General features: G+C 36.8%; 2 protein-coding genes across 11 annotated transcripts in view; one reads left to right on the top strand and one right to left on the bottom strand.

The window, feature by feature from the left end:
* Positions 1–268: 268 nt before the first annotated feature.
* Positions 269–7088, bottom strand: esm1 (endothelial cell-specific molecule 1). The gene is made up of 3 exons (XM_015339606.2): positions 6518–7088; positions 2884–3042; positions 269–1879 (listed from the first exon to the last, which is right to left on the bottom strand). Exons 1-3 carry the CDS (start codon positions 6957–6959, stop codon positions 1776–1778), a joined length of 705 nt encoding a protein of 234 aa, XP_015195092.1. The 5' UTR covers positions 6960–7088; the 3' UTR covers positions 269–1775.
* A 5576-nt stretch (positions 7089–12664) lies between these two features.
* Positions 12665–26787, top strand: part of LOC102684637 (probable E3 ubiquitin-protein ligase HERC1) — a 72519-nt gene continuing 58396 nt past the window's right edge. For 9 of the 10 annotated variants that reach the window (XM_069186988.1, XM_069186989.1, XM_069186990.1 and 6 more), the window contains exons 1-11: positions 12665–12913; positions 18133–19086; positions 20089–20184; positions 21110–21292; positions 22221–22532; positions 22682–22778; positions 23064–23207; positions 23665–23792; positions 24703–24847; positions 25469–25640; positions 26597–26731. In XM_069186988.1, coding sequence (XP_069043089.1) covers positions 18148–19086; positions 20089–20184; positions 21110–21292; positions 22221–22532; positions 22682–22778; positions 23064–23207; positions 23665–23792; positions 24703–24847; positions 25469–25640; positions 26597–26731 — 2351 coding nt within the window. In that variant the 5' untranslated portion in view covers positions 12665–12913; positions 18133–18147. Of the gene's footprint in view, positions 12914–18132; positions 19087–20088; positions 20185–21109; positions 21293–22220; positions 22533–22681; positions 22779–23063; positions 23208–23664; positions 23793–23868; positions 24018–24702; positions 24848–25468; positions 25641–26596; positions 26732–26787 lie in introns of those variants that run through there. The other variant, XM_069186991.1, reaches the window with a different exon arrangement.

Consider the following 26787-nt stretch of genomic DNA (forward strand, 5'->3'; position numbering starts at 1 on the left):
ACAGTATATGTTTTGAAATCTTGTTTTCTTGAACTTCAAACATAATAAAAGAAAGAGCTGCTTAAAGTTATGATTAATTCTGAACAAGAGAACCAGAGATTGAGTTACATGAAGCAGAAAGGAGGGTGTATTTCAACATTTCATCAGGATTACACCTTTAAATTTAAAACACCATATGTTAAATAGATTTCCCCAAAATTATGTTTTGTTTGGCAACAGTTGTTTTAAATACATATTTGTTTTTTAAGACATAAAATACTAAAACTGCTGAATAGTACCAGAATCTCTTTATTATACTGTAGGAACCCTTTAAGACACACATGAGACACGAGACATGGGAGTACATTGGAAAAGCACTATTTTGTGCAAATCAAAATGTCATCATCTTTCTCATCTTGATGATGATGTTGATTCATTATCATTACAAATAGGAGTTTAGCCATCTTATTGGCATACAGTTATGGAGTTACAAACCTTGATGTGAACAGCCAAAGCATTGTTTCACTTGAGAAAAGCCAGTTTGGTTTTGCAACGATGACTGAAAAAAATTGAGTTAATTTCAGAAAGTAATACAGCATACATTTGCATTTTATGACTTTAAGAATACACATTAATTCTTGAAGATTTTCCAAAAACCGACTAACACTATATTGTGTGTGAGCAGACAATGCAAGTATAACATGCTTAAAGTGACACTCAGGTTTAAAATCAAACTATTTTATTCTGAATTTATACATTACACTGGCAAAACAAGACAACAGTTTCAAAAAGGTTTTCAAAAAGGTTATCTCGAATGTGGTCTGCTCACTTGTCATCATATCTCCTTTTATTTGTAGGAAGCAATGCTGATACGAGGAGGCATCTTGATTACTTTTGCAGGTATCATTGGATAACAGCTCTCTCTACCTCAGTCTGGTTCATCAATGAGATGTTTTTGGGATGGTGTGATTCTCTTTTCATTTTGGGAATTGAAAAAGGAAACAGGAAATATGACATGGGAAAACAGCTCTCTCTACCTCAGTCTGGTTCATCAATGAGATGTTTTTGGGATGGTGTGATTCTCTTTTCATTTTGGGAATTGAAAAAGGAAACAGGAAATATGACATGGGAAACCATGTTTGATTAAAAACAGTGCTACATTCAAAGGGATGAGTTATAGCAAAAGAATGCCGGAGCTCCCACTTAGGAATGTTTACAGTCACAATACAGCACAATTTTTTAGCAATAGAGCCCTGCCATGCAAAACTACTTAAGGAGTCAAGGAACAACAGCTCTGTGTCCCTACATTTTTAAGAAAGCAAAACAGATTATCTGGACAATAACCCAAGTACAATATATGTGAGTGTAATACATAGTATAGTGCCTTTATCTACTACACAACAGAATTAAGTGTTTTTAAACACATATTGCAACCTCTAAATCCACAAACCCCTTAAAAATATAGGCATAAATATTAACATTATTTGAAAACAACAAATCAGATAAGGCCATTTCCTTCTTTAAAGCCATCTACACAAGCACATTACTATAAATCTACATCTCTACATGTGTTGTTCATATATATATTTCCGAAAAAGAGAAGAAAGGATGAAAATGAAGATTTTTCACAAAAGCGATTACAAATACAGTAGGAGTCAAAATCCCAGTTTTCCAGACATTTTATATATAAAACATCTCAAGAATAGCCATTATTGTCATGAACATAACAAAATAGATTTTTTTAACTTATTAATTTGCTACATTTAAACTGAATAAGCTATGTACTGAAGAAAATGTCAGCGGGGATTTAGCCATTTTTCAACTGCAGATTGTGCTGTTTTCTCCTTTAACAAATCCTCATGGAGATCGCTGTCACTGTCACCAGATCCCATATCATTCTCTATAAAAAAAGGTATATGAAAAATTTAACCATAAGGCATAGTGATAATGTTTTATATACTACATTAAGATAATATAAACAGTTGGTGTTACATGTTTTGTTAAGACATCTAAACTTGTATTCATTTTCATGATTTAGTACATACTGTATTTATTCAATGTTTTATGTTCATGTTTTAGAACATAATTACTCAAATGATAGAGCTTAATGTAGAATACAGAAATTGACTTTAAGAAAACTATGAAGTGATACTACATAACTCTGAAACCCAATCAGTTCAGTAGATTAACAGCACATGTGTAACTCCTAAAGCTACAGCCACAAAAGATAATAGAAACATAAATCTTTTGGTTTGCTGCATTGCATTTGTAGTGAAGAGTTTAGTCAAATGCAATGAGTCATAAAGGTCCCACAGCCTGTACAATTTACTATACTAATACTAATGAGGATATTTTATTAAAATACTTTGAGTACTCAGGTTGTCCCTTTACTTACCTTCACCTATGTTAAAGTGAAGGAAATGACATGATAAAAGACACAAACAGATATAAAATGGATCTTTAAATATGATTTCCTGGTTTAGCCTATTAAATGTTAAGATACAGCAAAGACATGACCTTTTGGCATTCAGATATTCAGATAAAGCAATACTTGGGGACCATTGAATATAAGAAAAAAATGGACTGAACCAACAGTTAGGCAAGCAACAAATTATTCTACTGAATCTAATCGCCATAGTGATACTATTTAATACTTCAGGTCTACAACAAGTATTTTAAAACAAACATGCAGTAAGTAATCTCACTGGCCAACAATTATCCTAAAGCAATTATTAAGGCATTCATTTTCTACATAGAGTATTGAATCCATAAGAAGATATACACGACTTTGCTATTTTCATTCAAGCCTTAGGGCTCCACAGATAATGGATAACTGTTTCAACCTTTATATGTCAAATCGTAATGTTTTTATTCATGCTAACATGAATAACAAAGTGCTCCTACCTGTCTGTGGCATCAGCTTGAGTCTGTTAGCTTGCTTTGCAGCCAGCATTGCTAAAAATTTAAATTTCAGACATTGTCCAGTTTCCCTGTCACAGATGCCTCCAGCCTTACAGCTGCACTTTTTACGGCATTCCAAACCATAGGTTCCATATAAACACTCTGTTGGAAAGAAAAGATTAAACAAATTGAGGATCATTATATCTCAGTGCATGCAGGAACACTGGAACAGCTGGAAGTCCAATAGGACCTCAAACTGAACTCATAGAAATAACAGACATTTCTGATGACATCACCTTGCTGTTAAATTGTATGATTCTACCTTACTCTACAGTCATTTTTTTGTTGTTATGAGTTTAACATAAAAGTACTAACCTATTGTAAGAAACAAAACTGGTAATGAATAAATACCGAACTACCAGGTTAGTGTGTTCTGGAGTAAAACAAAAATGTTCTCTGCTATGGTTGTAAACCTGTTTTATCGGCTGCTGGTCCAGTCCAGTGCAAAAAATGATGTCTAGCTGCATAGATTGTCTAGATGTGAACATCGGGCTGCATGCTTTTCGGCTTTAAACAAGTTTGTTTTGCACATTTCTGTTCGTTAATTAAAATGTATCTTGTGAATTTATTAACACCATATAAATGGTATATTTATACTATACTAGTTTATAGTGATTACTACCCTTACCCTAAAAATACAGGTATTCTATGAAGTTTCTTTCATTTTGTGTACATGACTAGTATATTCCTGTTGACAGCTACACCTAGTATTTATCTAATTTGACTGTAATACCTGTGAACCCTGTAGTTATTTTTGCAACAATTAGACAGAAAATATGTTTTTTTTGTAAACAAAATCCAAAAATGTTGTTTTCCTTATGTGTTGTGTTAACAACGTTATATAAACATTTGTCTTCAAACACAAAATCCCACAAAGACAATTTGCAAAATAATAAATATCAGAATACTAGAAATCTGTAAAAAATGACTTAATACTGTGAATCTGTTACCTGGAAAACCCTAAAGTCTTCAGCATTAAGCATGCCTCAGCAAAATATATATATAGCTCCAGAAGTAAAGATTAGTATGAGCTTTTAGCAAGTTACTGAAATTGCTTAATAAAACAAAGCATCCGCTTTCACAACACCTACCAGTTCAAGAAACATGATTAAACAAGTAACAAAAAATCACTTAGCACTAATACCGAGCTTAATTAGGTGCTTAGAAAAAGGACAGGTTTTAATTCCACCTTATCCGGTAAGAATACCATAAATATTGGATAAAATAGTTAGTCTTGCCAAAGGATGTTGAAAAAAAATAATAACAGACTGTACAGGGAACTGTACATCTGGCAAAGGAAAAAATAATAATTTAGTGTCCAGGAATAATTAAATCAGTGAAAAGAAGAATGACTTCAAACAAACATCTGATCTGCATTAAAATCATGTGATTGTTCAAAGAGACAATTGAGAATCTACAGTACTTACAAATGCCAAAAAACTGAAATAAAAGGAACTAACTGTAGGTCTCCACCTTATTTGCATTGCTTTAAAAAAACACAGAACATACTGTATTTGTATGTCATAATTGTGATTTTCATGTACAAGTCCCCTATGCAAAGCAATCTGTTCAATACTTTGAAAATGATGGAACTCAGGGCTCTCACTGATTAAAAATAAATACAAAATAAGTCCCCTCTATACTTAATTTGTTAATTTAATACTTTCTGGCAGGCTAGTGTATTGTAGTTTTTAGGTGTAAAACATTATTTTTCTCAATTTAACTACCGTAGACAGACCACTTAAAAAATGTGCAAACCCCAAATTCCTGATGTGACTGACACAAGTGTAATACTTTGAAACAGTGTAACTATTCCGTTTTGTATTTCATCTGCTCCAGTATCTGGATCCTCGTTTCCACTGTGCAATCATTAACATTTCAATTTTTTATTAAGAACAGCTAAATTGAACTGTGAACTGTGAATTGACCGACTTAATTTAAACTACTCTTTTAACATTTGAGTTTTTAGCGGGGCGCAGTAAAAAGTCCCCAACCCCCCCCCCCAAAAAAAAAGAGGAATGTCTATGTGAAACATGTACTGTATAATGTACTGTATATATATCAAAATACTTTTACTTTCAAATTATAAGTATTAGTATACAGGGTATTTCATTGCTAGAAAAAAACATAACTATTGTTATTTTTTGTATTGCAAAACACAAAATGATAAAAGTCACCCTGGAGTACGGTACACACTTATGCAGTAAATTACCTCCTGACTTCCATAACGGGAAATTGTATTGAGATCCGCAAAACAGAAATTCATTTTTGCTTGTTATCGCCTGAACTATTTTTCTCTAGGACTCAAGTCATTTTGAAATGTATATTGTTCACGGAACAATCATTCAATTCCACGATATTCAGAAACTAATGAGGATTTTCTACCATGATCCCTAACAGCAACTTACGCAATTAAATGATTGTCTAAAAAAACGAGTGTGAGTGTAATGTTCTTAAAACAGCTTTTGCGCTCAAAAACATAAATAAGTGCTAAAGCATTCTCTTGCTCGAGTCTTTCCTTGTGGTACTAAAAAATAGACTTGACTCTGCAAAAATGTTTTAGAAAAGAATGATATCGTCAAATAATATCTAATTATCATGTGGAATACTCTATTGAATTCTAATAGTTATAAGAGATTCTGTTTTCAAATGAGCTACCTTTTTATTGAAAAAATATCTCGAGCTTTCAAAAAACAAAAAAGTAGAATCTTATTCCAAGTATGGAGGTTTTTATAAAAACGTTGCTCTTCCTAGTTTTTAGTTTTTGTTAATACCTACACATGACATAGAAAGGGACGACTTGTTAAGGCGGAAAATAAAGTCTACAGTGCCACAGTGTCATGGTTGATGTAACTAATTGGCATTCTATTCCATAAAATATTGATATGATGAACACTTGGATATGTAAGCGGTTAAATACTTTATATTAATCTTAAGAAAGTGACTACAAATTTCCGAACTTCATTTAGAGACAACCTGCAATTATCTTAGTTTCCTAAATGCCGATTCTTATAAGATTACTTCTGCGTTAAGAATTACAGACATACTGTAAGTCCCTCCTCCGTCCCTGTAGCAATTTAAAGGATATGCGTGCATCAAAGCCAGCTACTGTATATAGGTAGCAAAACACATTTAAAACGGGATTTGAATTTAACTCTCACAGATAAGATTTGAGTCTCTCCTTATAAATGGGATACGATGCCAATTCTGGGAATAGAGACAGATCTTTGTTCTCACACAATAATTAGTACAATTCTACAAAAATTAAAAGTATATATTCTATTAAACAATGTATATTTTCTTAACATTTTTCTTGCTTTTGCATGTTTCTGTAGTAGCAATGGAAAAAGCACATACTCATACGCAATGTCCCTTCCATAAAAAAAAATTATATGCAACACAGAATTGTACACACTTTAATCACAACAAATTACCAAGTACGATATTTCAAATATACAGAGAACATCTAATATGTAGATTTTTACTATATTCAATTTCACTCTATATCCTGTACGGTATATAAACTACATAAATTCTCCAGCGGCGATCAGCAGGTGCTCCATGTCTAGCACTGTACCTTTACATATGCCATATTCATCCCCGAAATCGTCCTCTTCCTTGTAGAAGTCACAAAATAGCCCGAGTCCGCATTTCACCCCGTGCATCCCTGACACCGTACGGTAACAGAGTTCTCCTCGGCCCGCTGCACACACGTGACAGCAACCGCAGTCGTCCAGCACGGTCCGTTTGCAGCGCTGGGTCCCGGGACACTGCTCCACATTGCACCGCTCCGGGCAGTCGACTGCGTATTTGACATTGGCGCTCCAAGCGCTCACCTCCCGCATCAGCAGCACAAAAAACACTGTCAACGATAAGGGCTGCATGGCTGAGAAATAAAAATAAGTCCTTTTCTCTTTGCTGTTGTTGTAGAACTGCGGTATGGGCTGCTGGTCCAGTCCAGTGCAGAGAGCACTTGCGAAAACGACGTCTAGCTGCTTAGATTGTCTAGATGTGAACATCAGGTTGCATGCTTTTCGGCTTTAAACAAGTTTGTTTTGCACATGGTTTGCCCTCCTCAATTTCCTCAATCCGGTGTTGTTGTCTAGTTGCCAGCCTGTCCCTTGTTTTAGTTTGAGAAATCCGGGATGGAAGTCGGATTAGCACTCAACTGCCATCCAGGAATTGAAATTGTACGAGCTGATGTCATCTGTTATGTTTAGTTTGTTTTGGTGTTCGATTTGTTGGTGACCTCACGTAAATCTCAAGGACAAGTATAGATAATCTAACACATTTCGTTTGTTAAATTCTTTTTTGGTAAATAACTGAGTGGTTTTCTTCTCCATGAATGGTGTCAGTTGACAGTACAGGAACGTTTACCTGCTAACATTACATCAGCATATACTGTACAGTACAGTACTGTAGCCTTTAGTACGGAAATCAGTTGCCTCTAAATAATGTGATTTAATTCAAAATGTTCTTTTAACAGACTTTTTTGGCAGCATTAGTATTACATTTCAGTTATTTTTACAATTTATCTTACTCCAAGATTTTCTATTTTGAAACAAGTGTAATTTATATTAATGTTTTAATTTTATTAATGAGAAAACATTTTTTTTTATTTTTCATGCTTTTGCATATACTGTAGACTGGGTAATTTTGGGGGCTCCATTTTACATTCCTTAGTGTTCCTATGAGGGGTGGTAGGTGAGGGTGAATTGATTGAGTTTAATTGCTTATTAATATTTTTTTCCAAATAATGTCATACTGAATACATCGAATGTTCGTGCAAATCTATGACATAACGAAGTGAAGCACGTATTACTATTGATTGTTAAACACGAAACATAACAAAAATGTGCGATTGTTGAAATTATTATTATTATTTTTTTAATTTAGGCTAAGTGATTCTGAAGAATCTTCCATTTAACTCATTTTGAATAATTCACGTATGAAACTACTGGGGTATAATATACCTCCTGTCTTTTATTTTTTAATTGTCTGGGTCCGAAATGTTTTGCTACCGTTTTCATCCTGAGGTCTGATATGATAACTTTTTGGACTGTGCATCTTCAGCAGCAGAGAGCGCCACTCGACCCTGATCACTTGTATCATTACTTCTTAGGCTTTCAATAGCATTGCGAATTATTATCAGTAGGTGGCGGTGCTATAATGATTTCTTGAGTTAAAACGAGAATAATTTGTTTTGTTTTTAAAGAGCAAATGTGGTGCTGTTTAAGAATTTATTTCTAAACAATGTTGTCACTTTTTGGATATAAACATTATTGAAATATAAATCTGTGAAACACAGCCACAGTCTTTCCTAGGTCTTTGTTCCAAAGGTTTATTGAATTGATCAAAACGTGGCTCTCCGAGATATATGTTTTAAGGCCATGTAAAGATATAAAACATGCACTTTATTCGTGTTAGAGAACTTAAAATCTTTTTTAGGTCTAGGTAAAAGTACTGACGTTTTACATTTAAATAAATTACTAGAGACTGATGGAGTGAAAACTCAGGGGAAAGGACAGAGATGCCTGTGTACTGTACCTCCAGGATCTGAGTTTAACAGCCCTTTTAAAATTCTGCCTTTGTTTAAATGAGCTTTCATTTTCAAACCATTGTAATCAATGCTGAGAAAACTAAATTATAGTCCTTAAGAACGAATACAAAAATGAAGAGAATTCTATGCTTTTGGCCAATGTTGTATTTTGTAGTCCATATATCTAAATTAGTTTAGGTAGCCCTATAATTTTATAATGCCTTGCATTTACTGTTTATACCATTTTACATTCCAAAAGGATGTAATGCCATTATATTCTAGCAGACCAACTACACGGCAGTGACATTAATTCTCAGATCTAGCCTTCATATTCAGAGTGACACTAGTGGCACTGAATTTTGTATACAAAACACCAGGATTATTCCACCTAAATTGCAGATCTTGGAGTACTAATGATATGACATTTAGTTTTGTGGGAATAATGAGTGAATTCCAGTGGTCATCACTCCTTGGTCTGATTTGTCACAATCCAGTGATCACATACAGTAACTCACTCTTGAATTCCTCAATTTCCAAAGAGGGCAAAAAAACTGGACACTTCAGCGCACCGCGACCAAAGGTGACCTACAAAACCTTAACCTCCAGAAAAAAGAACAGCTGAAAAAACATTTTCAAACTTTTTGCCAGAGTGCAGTTTCTTTATTTTGTGATTGCAATATAGGAAGCAGCTATGGAGAAGGTTTTTCAAATCCAAGCCTCTTTTTTACCCTGTGACCGTACTGTTAGTCCTACTGAGAACTAGACATCTGATGTTGAATAACAATAATAAGCATTGTAATTTGCTCCATGAGCAAAACAGTAAAAAGCAAACTAAAAAGTTAGAAGATGGTAACTCCAACCCAAACCCTTTTTTCTACAGTTACCCTTATCCTGGGCTACAGAATGTACTTCATTTGTTATCCTTGTTTTTGTTGTGGTGATTACCAAGCAAAATGCCAATAAAATATTAGATAATGTTTTGAGGTTTTGACTGGAGATGTAAATTGTTCCTAATAATGTATATCACTTTGATCCTGTGAAACCCATAAGCTTTACTCATACTGGCACCTAAAGTACAGTACTCAGGAAAGTTCTGTAGGATCACTTTCAGTTACACCTAGCCTTTCATGTATATGGACGTAGGTCTACATTTGGAATGCTTTGTTGGCCTACGAAGTTTGCTTGGAATTGTGAGCCCAGCCCTTGAAAAAATCCATGCAAGCAAAATCCTTAGGGAAAAGGGCATTGCAAAGTCATTACAAATATAGAATTTTAATACCAATCTTCTACCACTAGATGGAGGGCTTTACTAAAACATTTTTGGCAAAAGTAACTAAAAGTCAAGTCTTTCTTGGTAGAGAACTATTTACTTTATTTATTTTCTTTCAAAAATCCTATTCATTTCATATTATGTTCGTTTTGACAACAGGCAATTGTTAACTGATAAGAAACAGTTTATTAAACAATAATTGTATTACTGTATTACAAAATTCTGCACTGGAATGCAGTCAAGGTGAGAGCAGTTTGAGTAAATACGCTGTGAAATAATCTGAAGCTTAAAACATTGCTCAGAGTAATGGACAGTGACATTCACTGATAAATTCTGAAATAATTAATCTTTTCTCTTTTCGATGATTCTCATATGTGAAAATGCTGTTTGTGGACTACAGTTCAGCATTCAATTCAATCATACCCAGCCAACTGGTGACAAAACTCAATGGATTACTGTAGGTCTGTGAAACTCTGTCTGCAACTGGCTGCTGGACCTTCTAATCGGGAGGCCACAGGTGGTGCAGGTAGGTAATAAAACATCATCACCACTCACCCAGAGCACTGGAACACCACAAGGCTGCTGTCTGAGTCCAATGTTGTACTTTCTATTCAATCACGACTGCACAGCAAGACACAGCAACAATGGCATCATTAAGTTTGCGGATGACACCACTATAATAGGCTTGATCAGCGATGATGACAAGTCCACTTACAAGGATGAAGTCATACAGCTACTGAGGTGGTGTCATAACAATAACCTGGACTTGAACGTGAGTAAAATAAAAAAAAAACTAATTGTAGACTTTCGGAGACACAGGCCGCACACTCACAGCTCACTCAGTATTAATGAAACGGAAGTGGAAACAGTCACCAGCTTTAGGTTTTTGGGAATTCACATTTCTAATGACCTATCCTGGACTGTGAACATGGACATTATCTTGAAGAAGGCTCAGCAGCGCCTCTATTTCCTGAGGTGCCTCAAGCGATGGGGGATGCCAGTACCTGTGTTGGTGAACTTCTACTGCTCCACCATCGAGAGCATCCTCATCAACGGGATCACTGTGTGGTACGGCAACACCTCTTCTCGAGAGAGAGAAAGACACTGCAGAAAATGGTGAACCTGGCCCAGAAGATCATCGGCTGTGGTCTTACTAAACAGATTAAACAGCTCTATGAGGACCACTGCCATGGTAGAATTCTGACAATCACAGAGGACAGTCACCACCATGGGCATGAGCTCTTCACCCCACTGCCCTCTGGCAAGAGATACAAGAGCATACAGACACTTACCACCAGATTCTTCAATAGCTTCTATCCACAAGCAGTGCAATTGGTGAACACATTTGGCCATGCCCCCCGGACCACATCTACACCATCTACCTCACTGTAATTTTATTTATTGCACAGCTGCAGTAATTTTTTACATGTCTGCATTGTTTACATTCGACTGTTTACTTGTTTTCTTCTACATTGTCTACTGTTTATTTGTACATTGTCTTGATGCACTGTCTGCACTTTGTGTTTTACACTTTTTTTTAACAATCAAGAGACTTTCTTTAAGTAAGAATTCCATTGTACCAGTACATGTTACTAATGGCAATTAAGCTCTATTTTAAAGAAAACAATCCAGTTTATAAAGGCAAGATAAGGGCAGGAAAGGCAATATGGGAAGCTTTTCCTACACTTGTTAAAATGCTTGAAAAATAAGCTACATTTATTAACATAATGCAGAAGTACCTTTATAAGTTTTGTTAGGGTTATTAATTATCTTTTTGAAATAGAATTATGACTGTCTGATAATTTAAGACCAAAAAATCAAGACCCATTACAAAATCAGAGAGTTGTCCTGTAACTGGTGATGCTGAGGCAACACCAACCCTGCATGCCTAAGGTAAGGTTTATTTGCAGTCTTTGTGCAGTTAACAATATCAAGACAGCATCTTGCAAGCTGAGTAACAGTAAGATGTGTAGTCTGGTGTGAATGTGGATTTCTTGGCTGTCTTCAGAAGTAAGAGCCCTATAAGTACTGCCTTTACCCCATGTAAATAATCTAAGAAATAAATGGGCAGAGAAGGAGCATTCCTTAAGAAAATTAACTTATCTTGGTTGGTTCAGAATCAGACTGTCACACGCCTTCACACAGACTGTCTATATGACAGTTGGAAAAGGCTATAAAGTCAGCATCATCACATAACAAGATTCCAAGAATTTCTCAACTCCTGAAAAAAAAAATTAATGTCTTTTTTTTCATGCCAAGCTTTACAATATATTTGCACATACAGTATAAGTACCTACTGTACCATATTGTCTATATAACAAGCTACCTGGCCATGTTGTTAAAGCCAATATATAAATACAATTATAAAACTCATTAAAAAGGTTACTGTTAAGAAATAGAATAAAAACAGGAATAAAACACGGTACAACATGATCATATTTAGTTTAAATGAGTTCATTTTGCAACGAGAAAGTTGGATAAATATTACAGTATGTAAAATTTTGAATTGACGTTCTGTTCTCTTACTAGGATTTATTTCAATGCATGTTTTCGAAAACAAACAAACAAACAAACAAACAAACAAACAAACAAACGTTGTAATAGAATATTCTCCTCAGGATAGCATACGTTTTCTTCCTAAATATACCCCAGATAAAATTGTTTTTACATGCTTTAGAACTCATATTGGTTCCCCAATATAAGGAAGTTATTGTCAATCTTCACTCTTTCTATATTGAAAATTAACGCAATTAAATCTGTTGGATAACGGAACAGTAAGAATTAAAGAAATAAATTCGTAATGAAGAAGTGGGAAATAATGGATAAGCATTAATCTTTCAAAACCCTAGTTCATCCCAGATGTCTAGACAACGCAGTGACGTTTAGTTGCAGTTCCTACGACACGCGTGTGCACGCACAATGCGTGGAGGGCTGCGCTGTTTTTCATGGCAACAAACGGTAGAGTTGTTTAGAGATAGGACCACGGACAGTGTCACAACAATTACACAGCATTACTGCTGAATATCAGTTCCAAGGCACGAAGATTGCTTTTAATACCTACAGATAAAAACGTGTTTTTCTTTTTTTGTGAGCCGGGTAAATTTGTTGTCTAGTATAAGAATCTGACAGAGGGCACTGACTGGGGTGTGAATGACACAAGAGAGGTAGGATTATCAACCTTCGATTATTTTTATGCATTATTACTGTCATAAAGTCACGGGATTACAAATGTGTGTAGTGACATAAATTATACAGATCAGACAAAATGTAAACGGTACCAAAGTTGCACAGCTGTGGTGGTGATCGGTTATGTTAGCGTGCCGGACAGGGACTTATATATCCCAATGATTAAACAAAATGTACAAGAATCAGCATACTATTTATACTAAAAATAGGTTTTCATTATGTTGCACAGTGCGTGAGACTACTGTAAAATACGTGTTCGTTGACAATAGTGGTGAGAACCCACACTGGTTCTGATTAACCACTTCATATGGTTGAAATAGTCAGCGAAGTGTGAGTGTAAAGTACAGGTAGGTTGTAACCTGTACAGTACCAGTAGCAATTACATTTAACCTCCCCAAAGTAGTCGATTCACAGAATAGCCTGACTTTTTTCTGTCTCTCAATTACTGTTAAGTACAGCATACTGCATTTCTTGTCGACCAACAGTTCTGTTTTTTTACTTATTCTCGTTTTCTAAGCGTTATTAATGCAATGTCGGAATCGGCTTTGTAGAAAATTATGTTTTGCACAAAACGTAATAGGGAGCTACAGTATACTGTATGTATTATTGTATTCCCGTAGCCTGCACTTGGGTTGTCAGCAGGCTGTAACGTGACCACACCTGTTTGAGTCGGGACGTCCCAAGGCGGTAATCAAAAACAGTTTTTGGCTTGAGCCCCACTACGCCTTCCCTCAATCTTGACTGTTAATTGAAGTCGGTGATACAGTATTTGACCTTTGATTAAGTCTAATGAAGTGTGTGGAGTTATAGGCACGGAACAAATCTTTATGGACAAAATCCAAGGCCTCCAAATAGTGAACACGTAAAACAACGCAGTCTGCTTTCTAATATTACTGAGACGTTAACGTATTACGTGCTTGCTTAGTTGTTGTATTGCTATTATTGACGATATTTCCTGAGTTTAAACTGTGATGAGCAATTGATTATAATACAGGGTTTCACATTCTTTTTTTGGAGATGCCCAAATACAGTTTTAACAGCTAAAAAAGGTAAAAGAAGAGGTTAGTTTTATTAGGGGAATTGGGCGTACAGTATATTTTCATTCAAGGTACAAGGAAGGACACAGGGGTTAAATTTCAACAAGAAACATAATCTTTAAAATGAGCATAAATTAATTGGCAATAATAAATCTGGATTAAACAAAATGTTACAATATAAAAGAGTCACTATTACAATGAAGACGAAGTAATTTTGCTTTAAAATCAAAATGTGTGAAATGTCATAATAAAACAGATGGGGATCACAAATTAGAATTATTATTTTTTAACAGTGGAGTCCCCAAACTACTGGTTTTGTGCATACAAAATGTTTTTACAAGATAACATTTCAAAACATAGGTCTGTTTTGAAGTATAGTAAATTGTGGTCCTGATATTTAGTTTGAAAAAACTGTGAGGTGTTAGATCATGAGAAGCTTCCTGTTATTTATAAATTCAGGAAATTGTATATAGCTCATGCAATAAATTTTCTTGGCCTGTGATTAGGCCTTGACGGTTGTAGTGCTTTGCATTGCTTCATGTGATAGCCTCAGAGGAGACCACTCCAACACTGGTTCACATTTCTCAACAGAGAATCTCATTTAAATAAAGAACTGAATCCAGTTAATAAACTTCAGTTTGATGTAACAAACAAAAATTCTAGTGACATTCACGTCAGGCAACGTTAGTGACTATCCCATACTGTACACTAATTAATTAACATGTGACGCAAAAGACTGTAGGACTTTGTCTTTTCCTGCTCAATTTAGACTCATTCTCAGGGCTTTAGAAAACATGCAGAGAGACTTTCAAAAGTACCACTGTGCCTTTTAACCTGCCTTGTCATTCATGATGATTGGATGGCGGCAATTTGTGAGCAGTGATCAGCGGCCCTTGAGTTGGTATCCTCATTGGTGGCTGTTGTCTTGATGCAACCCAATGGCTGGCTGGCACTTGTCATGTGATTGATGGGGCTCACTCCACCTTGGTTGGATTAATGAAAGGAGATCTGGGTTCTCGGTGACTGCTGGTAATTGGCTTCAAATTGAAGGTTAACTATGGAGTTGTTGCAAACTGGCACCAAATCAGCTGGCTGCTCATAAGTGTCTGCTAAAGGCTTTGAGATGTCAGAGTTGATTCAAATTGGTTTACGGCTTCCTTAATGGCCTCCCTTATCGTCTAAGGGGGAGAGGACACAGAACAAGACATCAACTATAGTCCGTCTTGGTTTCAGTACGTTAATTCCATAACAGAATGTATGTGGCAGTGGGTTGTTCCTGTAGGCATATAACTAATGTGCTAAAATAATTACTTGAAAACTGTGCATAACTACTGGAAAGCTCATGCTATATTTTCACATTTTGTGATCAGCTGAAATAATCTTATTACTGTATCACATATAACATATATTTGTGATACAGTGTTCTATAGTCGTGTTCTAGTCATTGTAATAGAATAATTTTATAACCAATTATCAAGACTTACAAATCTTATTTAGAGGAACCTTGGAAACCAGCTTTAAAGCAATCCATAGCCATGCAGACACAGCAAGTGTTGGTGAAATAACTACAGGAGCGTTTCTGTTGGGAGAGAAAAGTAGTTGTCATAATCTAGGGAAAAAAGAAATGCTCTTTGTCATAGAAAATTCAGAGAATTCAAAGGTTTTAAAAACACTTGTAATTTATTTTGGGGATGTAATTGGTCATACATGGATTCCACTAATATCAGTAAAATACAATTTTATAATATTTTAAAGTGAAAAATGAGGCTTTCAATTCCTCTTCATTTCAGCCTCAGAAAGCCAGATTTCCTGTCATCATTCAGCCAGGCGTGAATCATACTGTTGATTGACAATCATACTGGATTGTCATAAGCTACAGTACACTGCAGGTCAGAAGCACTGCCTCACAGCTCATGTGTCTTGAGCTCGTCTCTGAGGTGGTTTGTCTTTTGTGAGGAGTTTGCACATTTGCCTCACGTTCAAGAATATTTTCTCTGTACACTCTGGTTTCACTCTGGTACAATTAAAAGGTAGGTTGATTGGATTTGTTGAAGTTCCCTTTCCATGAAGAATAGAAGCAGAACCTCTTCCTCATGAATGTGCTTTTCCTGCAGCAGCTCTGTTACAGTGCTAATTGCAGTGTACTTTGGATAAGGTTCAGGTGTTTTCTGCATAATGAAACAAATGGCTTCTCGTGGATAGCAGAAAAAATGTATTGTATGAATATCACATTATTAATATTGTAACACAACGGGGTTCAGGTGGGCGCCCTTACCTTCTGCCTACACAGGTCGGCCCCTGCACCGTGGGGGACGCGAACCCGGGCCTCCGGCATCACTCAACAGGGACCCAGCTTGTTGAGCTAAAGAGAGATCTCTCTACAGCCCAGTGGCTGTAGTCCTGCTATAACAGGGAAGGGCGGTGACGTCACCGCTCTGGTAAGCCGGCTCTTACACACCACTGACAGCCGTATGCGTTACAATATTATTATGCTGGTTGTGGCAGAGCTTTTACTGGTTTGTTCTTGGAGTTATGTTTCTTAAATCATATTCTCAAATTTATTTAATTCTCAAATTTGAGAATATTCTCAAATTTCATCAATTTCCCTAGGGGATTAATAAAGTATTATCTATCTATCTATTCTCAAATGTTCCTTTAGAAAAGAAACACATCTACTGCTCTAAATAAGGTCATCGGGCCCAGCAGATTTAACAGTGACGTGTTAATTCAGCAGCATTAGCACCGCATAGCTAATCTCACAGAGTATGCGTGGAAGCTTGTGTGGTAAACAGCACATGATTTTTTCAGCTCAGCTCATTGAAAAAGTCTGTTTAGGTTATGATTATAGGAATAAAAACAAACTTTCATGACTGTCGTTTCCAGGACAAGGCTTACTTTTTGGTTTCTGTATCCATTTCCCTTTTTAAAGGTTCTCATAATTGTTAGAGCATTTGGAAGGTATTTCTGCAATGAAATCATTTTGCATAACAGACACTGAGGTATTGCAGGGACTAAAATGACTCTAATGACTGGGACTGGATGATATTTTCCTACCTGTACTTAAGGAAATGAAGGATGTGATTCAAAGACCCTTAATTACAATTGTTAAACTATTGTACACACAAATCGGTGAACTGCAAACTCAATAATTGCAAAACGGAACCAGAATATATAGACCAATAACTTTTATTTCTGTTACTGGTAAAGGACTGAAAACATTTGAGCTAAGCTAGAACAATATCTGCAAAATAATTACATTTATAGAGCTGCGTAACTTGCTAACTGTAAAGCATGATTTTCAGAAATCTTTAAATAAGATTCCATATAAAGATCAATCCTCAAATTTAAAGCAATAGGGACTTAATGCAATGTATGTGCATGGAATAAAAACCAGGTAACAGTTAAATAGCAAAACAGCAGGGGTATGACCTCTACCTGTACCAGTGTAAGCAGAAGTGTAAAGCAATGAACCAGGGATCATACCAACAATGTAGTTTGTGGTCTATTTAGCAAATTATAAAGCACAGAATTAGTGGGAAAGAAACACAAAGAAGCAAAATAATAACAAAAACTCTGTGAAAAGCATGGATTGGGCAGACAAATGGCAAATGAAAGGAAGGAATGCATACTATACATGTCTCATGGGTTGATTCTGAGTTGCAGGAAGCTACTGATAAAAGGGATTTTGGCATTTATGTAGATTTATTTTAGGCTAACATCCTCATCAAGACAATATGGGGAAGCAATGAAAAGGTAAAGAGAATGCTTGTGTGTATAGCAGAACACATAATGTGTGAATTACAAAACATAATTGAATGATATCATTATACTGTAAGTTTGCCTTCTTTATCATGCGCTACTTCTTTCATGGGGGTTCTGTGCAATACTTTTTTATACAATATGTATATAGTGTTCTGGTAATACATAACAAATTAATATAAATAATAAAAATACAAATGTGGTTTTCTATTTTAAGTCAAATAAAATGATAGCCATAAGCTCAGATTCTGTAATGCTAACTTTTTGTCTTCAATAGTTAATTGTACTGCTAGTTTGTTGCTAGTTTCTGATGTTTTTAATATCAGACCTGTTTTATGTCAGTTGCAAGTTTTCCTCCCTTTTGCTGTCTATTTCTAAAACACTGTCATGTCTCGTTGCAGGATTATGTTTAGAAAATGGTTCCTTGTCAGACCCATGTGATGTTGAAGTGGCAGGAGCATCTGAATGGCTCATGGGCAGCAGAGGACAGCGTCCAGGTGACCATTCGCCAAGGCGCTGCCGCCCTCTACAGCAAACTCCTCAGCAACAAGGAGGTGGTGGGATTGGCCCAGCCTGTTCAAGACCTACTCGGCCCCCGGCTGCCCGACTTCCAGTACGAAGCGAGCGCCACGGAGGAGCGGGAGGAGTACCTGGCGGCTCTTCTCCACAGCCAGCGCTGCCTGGTCCGCCGCACGCTGGCCAGCACGCCCTACGCCCTGTCCCTGCATCACAGGCTGGTGGTGCTGCAGAGGATCTACTACGCGCTTCACAGCAAGTACCACGACCGCTTTCGGGTGGGGCCCCCGGCCCAGTCTGTGCCCAGCGCAGAAAGTGGGGTGTTGGAAAAGGCCTCGGAGACTTGGCTGCAGGGGACGCGGGTGAAGTCTGGAACAGATGTGTTGATTGAGATGGGTGTGAGGACAGGCCTCAGCCTGCTGTTTGCCCTTTTGCAGCAGAACTGGCACCAAGCCCAGCTGGATCCCAGCTTGGCGCTGTGCAATGACGTCCTTTCCACGGCATCCTCTGTACTGTCTTCCCTTCCCCCTCTGTCCCTGGCGAACGAGAACAAGATCCCGCTGGTGGGGCTGGACTGCCTTGCTCAGGTGACGGCTTTTCTGAAGAGGACCTCGGTCCCCAGCTCAGGGGCAGACGTGGCGGGGAGGCGGCTGGCCCTAGAGCTCTTACTGGGGCTGGCCATGCAGCGGGGCTCCCTCAGGTTTCTGCTGGAGTGGATCGAGGTGGCGCTGACTGCTTCTGCTGCGGGGTGCTTGAGATCATCCAAGCTGTCTGCGAGTGAGGAAGGGATTAGCTATGACTTCATTCTCCAAACCCTGGCCCAAATGAGGCAAAATTCGGTATGTATTTCTTAAGAACATAAAGCATGCTTGCAGTTCTTAGACAAACAGCCATCAGAGGAATCAATACATGATAATAATATTTTGTGTGGAGAAGGTGGCCTAAAAGGTAATCTAAAAAAGAACATATTTACAAAAGGACAAATAGAAAATGTAAAATAGGTATGTGAAAAAGGTGAATTATAACCCTTTTTTAAAAAAAAAACTCTGATATCCTAGGATGATTATCATACTGCAACTACAGTATGGCCATCCTATACAGTATAACTGTCCACTCTGCAAGAAGAGATATTACAGTAGGGTAAGGCAGTAGGCAATTGTTACGATTTTCAGTTTTGAATTCTGCACTCCTTATTCTACCTACATGAGCATTTGGCACTATTATAACAATGTTTTTATTTTCATTTGGGCCATCTGCTCACATTTACTGAAGCTTTTTTAATGATGAAGTTTTTTTTTCTTCACAGAAGCAAATGCACTTTATTGTTTTTATATTGCCAAAAATGATCAGTCCAAGATTGTATTGTAAGAGCTTATCAGAATCTGGTGTCTCAGTTTCAATAGAGAATATAAAGAGTAGATGTACAATTGTATTGGACTGGTGAGTGTCACCTGCACCAATTTGTGAGACTGTTAATTCCATTTTATTTAAATTTAATTTAATTATTTATTTTACAATCCACTATTGTAAAATTACTTAATATATTTCTGTTATATATAGTGCATATCTCTTTTTATTTCTTAGCAAGGTTAATTGGTCCAGGTGTGCATTGTGAGGGTTTTCCTACAGTAAACCATATACACTTTTTTAAATATGTATATATTAAATAAACCAAAAAAGAAATCACACATGTTGATTGATTGTGATATATTTTTTGATAGTCTCAGAAATACACACCAAAAACATTTCAGATAATGCTTTAAGTAAAACTGGTCTGTGTAGTTGCTGGAATTTATGACAAATTGCAATTATTATTAATATTATTTATTATTGTTCTCCAGGGTTTCCGTGGCGATTCTGTCAATGGTCCGGAGCTGAAGAAGAATGTGGATGGACTGTGCAGTCTTGCTCATGTGGCTCTCTGTCTATTTGATGAGGTGTGTGCTTTCCTTTTGCTGTACAGCACCATCCTGAAAAAACTGCCTACCATCTTAGGAGTGACAGACAAGCCTTGGCTGTCAATCAGACCCTGTAGGTTAGCAAGTGACATCAACCCAGAGTATCACATGAGGCATATGGACAACTCTAGTTTATCTGACGGCCATTTCCTCAGTCAGACCAAGCAAGACTGAATCCATGACAAGTTCACACTTCTAAATACTTGGAAAAGTACAAATAAAAAGCTGTTTGCATTAAAAAAAAATTCTGAAACACAAGAATACACGTTATGTATGGAACTATTCCTCTTGGACTCATGCTAACTGAATATCAGCTATGTTACAAAAGCTGCAAACATTAGCAATGTAACATTTTGGGATTCCGTTCTGTGATATGTTTATGGTGAATTAAAACTATCTCACAAACCTGGAAAACCAGGGTATTTTTCACAATAACAGTTCACAGAAAACGAGTCACACCTCTGCAGGATTTGCATGTAGCAAATCCTGTTAATCATGTATTTTCATGCCCTGCACATTGCATTGCATCTTTTTTCAATAATTAAGATGATTAGCCATTGTTTTTTGGATTCAGTTTGAGAAAGATGAATTATGTGTAAATTAATTATTCCCATAATACATTGCATTGTACGCATCTCTAAATAATGTCTTTTTTTATACAGATTTACATTTATTTTTAGCTACTGAAAATGGAAAGATATACACGTTTTCTCTTGGTTAATCCAAACAGTGTTACCATGTGTGTATATGTGCTTTGAAAAATGGTGTTAACTTTAATATTGTATTTGAATTGTAGTTGAAGATAAGACGTAGATAAAATAAGATCCAGTGTTTTACATGCAGTTTCAATGGTGGTATTCCAATTATAAATCAGTGCCTTATTGGGATGTTTTTTTTTTTTCAGATCTGTAACCTGGCTTCAAGCTGCTTGTGTTCGTGCAACACCGGCACTGGATCCCTGGGGATAGAGAGTGACACAGTGATGGTGTATGTCTGGGGTAGTAACAGCAGTCACCAGCTAGCAGAAGGCACTCTGGAGAAGATCCTGCAGCCCAAGCTGGCACAGGGATTTAGTGATGCTCAAATGGTACAAGTCAAATGTGTTTTCTTAGTAAGATTACAAATTTAAGAATCCACGGTAAATAGGTATTGCTTATATGCAAACTGATTACTTAAATATATATTATAAGCATGACATTTACAGTTATGGGGTTTGTTGTTAATAAAACACAAAAGGACCACAGAGATGCTGCCTGTGGGGAAAAATAGAGACTGCTTTTGAAATTAACATCTCTGCTCTTTTTTTCTGATTTTACAAATCTGTCAAACGATTTGGTGAACACTGTCCAACTCTTTACAGTGAGACTCTGCTTTTCCCATGTGTGTCGGTGGACAGGAGTCTGTGGTTTAATGAAATAAGTTGAATAATGAGGTGTGACTATCTTTGAAGAGAATGCTGAAAATTTTATGAATCCAACAAACATTTATGGAAGGTGTATGTACTGTAACTGTTTCAGTAAGTGAAACAGTTTGCATATTACCTTCATCAAACACTTCAGCATAACCCCAAAAATACTCTGGTTTTCCTAGACTTATGCTGTAAGTGCAGTATACATGCTGTACCATCTTGTGCTGCAAAGTTACTGAGTCCAGTGACTGCTCCAGCTCACCTGCAGCTTTTCCATAAAAAGCCTATTAGATTAAATTCAATAAAGTATAACACAATTATTCTTTCAGTTTCCCCATTATACTGGTAGCTGCTTTGTGTGTCATGCATAAACTAAGACATATAATTGACTTATAGGCAAATAAATTCGTGTAATGTCTTCTTTCCTTTTTAAGTCATGAAATTGAGGAATTCACAATCAATTATACTTAAAAGGTGAACCTTGTTCAGCGCTAGTTGAAAACATGAGATTCTGTATTTACAGCACTGTATACATTGAGAAATGGGTTGATTCCTAACTCATATTGAATTTTAAGCTGGGTTTGCCTTTCTGTCTGTGCTTTTTTAGATTGAAGCGGGGCAGTACTGCACTTTCTCGGTATCTGCCGATGGCTCTGTGAAGGCCTGTGGGAAAGGCAGCTATGGGAGACTGGGGCTGGGAGACTCGAACAACCAGTCTGTGCCCAAGAAACTGGTGCTGGAGCCCCCTCGAAACATGAGGAAGGTCTCCTCTTCCAAGGGCTCTGATGGCCATACTCTGGCAGTAACCACAGAAGGGGAAGTCTTCAGCTGGGGAGATGGGGACTATGGAAAACTGGGGCATGGAAACAGTGCTACTCAGAAATACCCTAAACTCATCCAGGGACCATTACTTGGCAAGGTAAAGAACAGATATCATTTCAAGTGTTTCATAATTGAACGAATATCTTGTAGCACTGAAAGTCCTCTGAAAATGTGTTTGCTAAAGTCTCATGAGGTGGCGTTCGATTGATTCAAGAGATAAACTGAATGAATTGTATAACCTGGCAGGTGGTAGTGTGTGTGTCTGCTGGCTACAGACACAGTGCAGCAGTGACTAATGATGGAGAGCTCTACACCTGGGGAGAAGGGGATTTTGGCAGGCTTGGTGGGTGTTCTCTGTTTTTTTTTACATTAATTTTATGTAGCAAACGAAATGTTGCCTAACTGTTACATGCAGGTGTGTGCAGATATGCAAATAAGTAATTTAATCTAGGTTGCTAACTTGTATTTACTTTTGAAAGCAGAATAATTTGGTTCCGTGTGTGTTGTTTCAGTGTTTTATTGGGAATATTTCAAGCAAAGATTATGGGAGTACGTTTATTTAAAAAAAAGCAGTTTTCAAAACTGCTCCTTTTGTACTTCATTAGATGCATATTTTGACCTGTCACAGGTCACAGTGATAGCCATAGTCGTAATGTCCCAACCCTGGTGAAGGATATCAGTGGAGTGGGACAGGCAGCCTGTGGCAGCTCTCACACTATCGTTGTGGCTCAGGACGGAAGAGTGGTGTGGTCCTTTGGAGGAGGAGACAATGGTATGTAGTTCAGAAATTGAAAGAAACAAAAGAAGGCAAGAATTCTATGAAAGTACTGTATATTTGCAATTCAGAACTGAAAGATTGATGGGGTGAGTGTTCTTTATACAGTATGTATCAAGAATCCATGAGATGTTTAACATTATTTATATTATAATGTTTGGGTGGGTAAAATGATCAGTGTACACAGTACACTTATTGTACATGAATAACTGAGCTGATATTAGTAAAACACATTTATAGCCCATGTTGTCAAAATTTAAAAAGCACAATTACTGGTAAGTTAAGAAATCTGCATTATTTGTTTCTTGGATGACCTTGTGTTATGGTATTTTTGCTTTATTTATTTTATTTTTTCTAAATTGTGCCACATAAGATTCTTAATATCCTTATACTCACTTAATAAGCTATCTTGCAATTGTATTGAAATGGGTACCAATCATCTATTTTTTAACAGGTAAACTCGGTCATGGAGATACAAATCGTGTTTATAGGCCCAAAATAATTGAGGCTTTACATGGACTCATTATCAGGAAAGTGTGTGCGGGCAGTCAGTCTTCACTGGCATTGACATCTGCAGGACAGGTATGGAAAGAAGAGTTATTGCTGGTAACAGAGCATTGGGAGACTGTTTTGTTTTACTTCTGTATGCCTGAAGTAGGTTAGAGGAACTGGAAATTCAAGAATTATCATCAAGGAATGCATATCCCTCCGATTGACTGGTGTCAAGTCCAGGATGTACCCTGCCTTGTGGCCATTGCTTTCTGGAATAGGCTCTGGCTTCTCCGTGACACTGAATTGGAAGAAGAGGTTAGAAAATGGGTGGATGGAATGTGTATCATTCACCAGTTTCAAGTCAAGATTGCAGACGAAACGGAAATAGTAGGATAAGCAAAACATACAATGTGATGAAACAATAAAAAAAGACGAACAAAATGTAAAACATGTACAGTAGAACTCAAAACAAGAGATGTTATGTTCTGCGATCGATTGGAGTCTCATTTAGGGTGTCCGTTGCTTGCAGGTTTAGCCTCTGGCTTTCCCACCACACTTTATTGGATAAAGTGGTTAGAAAATGGATGGATGTTATGTTAAAATTGTATAGTGAACTAGTCAGGCTTCATTTATAACATTGTGTACAATTTTGATCACCATGCTACAAAAAAGATATTGCAGCTGTTCTCGTATCAGTCCAGTGAGGAACAGACATGTATTCTGGCACTTAGGATAAATGTTGTACACTGACAGACTGAACTGTAACTTTTTAGTTTAGAGCAGAGAAGACTACAAGGGGAACTGTTACAAGTATTCAAAATCCTCAAAGGCATTGGATTACTCCAAATATTGCACAAGATTGCCTTGTTGTTCAGCACTGTGACTACACTTTTCTTGTTGTTCACCCTCTGAAACTTCAATTTGTCACAACAATTGAATATTTTTCCTGAATCTCTGGAAGTGAGCTCTTTTAACACTCTTTCTCTGTGCCTGTGTTGAGGTGTTTGCGTGGGGCTGTGGATCGTGTCTTGGATGTGGGTCTTCTGAAACAACTTCCCTGAGACCCAGGTTCATAGAGGAGCTGGGTGTCACTAAGATCATTGATATTTCCTGTGGGGACAGTCACTGCCTTGCATTGTCACACGGTGAGTTGTTTTCTCATTGCTTCAACCCTGTACTTGGTCTTTATTTATCTTTACTTGACATGTTTATCTTTACTTGATACAATTCTAGTTTGAATAAAGCGTTGTCAAAGCAATTAATGCAGTAGAATAAAATGACCAACAGTAAAAATGTACATATCAGCAAAGCATTTACTGTATTTTAAAAAAAGACACAAGGATTTATTTGGTTCTTTTTGTGTACTGTAAGTTGTAGTTATACTGCGAAAGTATTATTCACAAAAAAAGCTGTGTGACATTTCCACCGTATGCATTTTGTATCTCATAATAACTGTTGTATTTCCTTTTTAAATACTTCAATAAACAAGTATGGGTGGGCTCATAGAAATAGTATCTCTAGAAATTTCTGAATGGTATATTAAGTAGTCTAATTTTTCATTAACAGTCAGCAGATTTGTTTAAGAACAGTAATACGTGATTTATGAACAGATGCTTTGAAGTGTAATAAATGTGAAATTATTCAAAAGAGAAGAAAAGAAACACAGAAAGTTTCTTCACAGCCGAATAAACCTTTACCTGTTCCTTTGCAGCCTATGAATGCTAATGCAGCTCTCTACTTGAATTATTCAATGTTATTGATTTCAGAAAATGAAGTGTATGCATGGGGTAATAATGCGATGGGTCAGTGTGGACAGGGCCACACCTCTACCCCAGTCACAAAACCAAGGAAAGTTATTGGACTGGAAGGAGTGGCCATTCAGCAGATCACTGCGGGTACCTCCCATAGCCTGGCCTGGACTGCAGTGCCTACAGACAGGTAGGACTTGAGCAAGAGAAGCTTTATATTTTCTTTCTGTGGCAGGAAATCATACACTAAAGCTATTGTAAGGCCAAAACAGCTTTATCAGCTTCTAGCCTGATCGTCAAAGGCTTAGCAAAAAATGGCTCTCATCAATCTTAGGCTGGGCACCTACTGTAAAATTAAAATCAGGTTGTTGCTACCGTGAGTGGTGTTTTGGACCAGTAGGTAGCACACGTTCCTCTGGACAAGAATTTTAAAACCATTGCTTCAGAGTGGTGAATGTGAACACTGTACTAAAGGAGGTGCCTTTGTTAGGATGAGTCTTTAAATGAAGTTCCTGACTTCTTGGTCATTAAAGATCCTGCTGCACTGTTCATAAGACTGAACTCAGTAATTCTCATAACTGGAATATAATTAGTTCAACTCAATTATATTAAACTCTGGTGCCTTGCTTAAATTTGGCTCTGGGATTCAACAGTCAATAAGTAAATTCTCCCTTCTGTTCTTAATTGTATTAGATCATTTCATCTTTTGAAGCTGGTGCATCAAGTACTTTAAGTCAATTATGACGAAATTGAAACTCTGGAAGAGGTTGCTAAAACTAATCACAATGAGTTTGTAAACAAAACTGGACTTTAGTGTTTCTTCAGATGTTACAATCTGTATTAATTAAAAAGTTACATTATAACTGTGTGTAACTGATTAACAATAATACAAACGTGCTACATGGTACCATGGTGATACATGGTGAGACCAGATCTTCTACCCAATACTAATACAATACCTAATATTTTCAGATATTTATTTTAATTTTACTAACTTAAAAGTATCTATGGTTTTGGAAAGATTAAATTGTCAAAACCTGTCAGATTTTCTTCATCTATTTCTAATCTCTAATATCTAATTTTTAAAAATTAGCATTCTGAATTATAGCCAGTGTCTGTTATTGACCTCCCTAATTTTATTTTAAGACAACTTGTGGCTTGGCACAGACCTTTCTGTGTGGATCTTGAAGAGAGCACCTTCAGTTACCTCCGCAATTTTCTTGAACGCTTCTGTGATGGATTCAGCTGTGATGTTCCTCCACCCCCTTTCCTGTCTAAGAGGTACTGGAGATCTTATTTATATGACTAAAAACCTTTGGCATGTGTCACCTTCTGAT

The sequence above is a fragment of the Lepisosteus oculatus genome, chromosome 3 (genome assembly GCF_040954835.1).
Source record: "Lepisosteus oculatus isolate fLepOcu1 chromosome 3, fLepOcu1.hap2, whole genome shotgun sequence".
Lineage (NCBI taxonomy): Eukaryota > Metazoa > Chordata > Actinopteri > Semionotiformes > Lepisosteidae > Lepisosteus > Lepisosteus oculatus.

Coding starts and splice junctions, on each gene's coding strand:
- esm1 (XM_015339606.2), bottom strand. CDS start 6,959: ATGTTCACATCTAGACAATCTAAGCAGCTAGACGTCGTTTTCGCAAGT. Junction 3,043..6,517: donor TGAATATGGCATATGTAAAG/GTACAGTGCTAG, acceptor TCTTTCCAACAG/AGTGTTTATATGGAACCTAT. Junction 1,880..2,883: donor CAAGCTGATGCCACAGACAG/GTAGGAGCACTT, acceptor CTTTTTTTATAG/AGAATGATATGGGATCTGGT.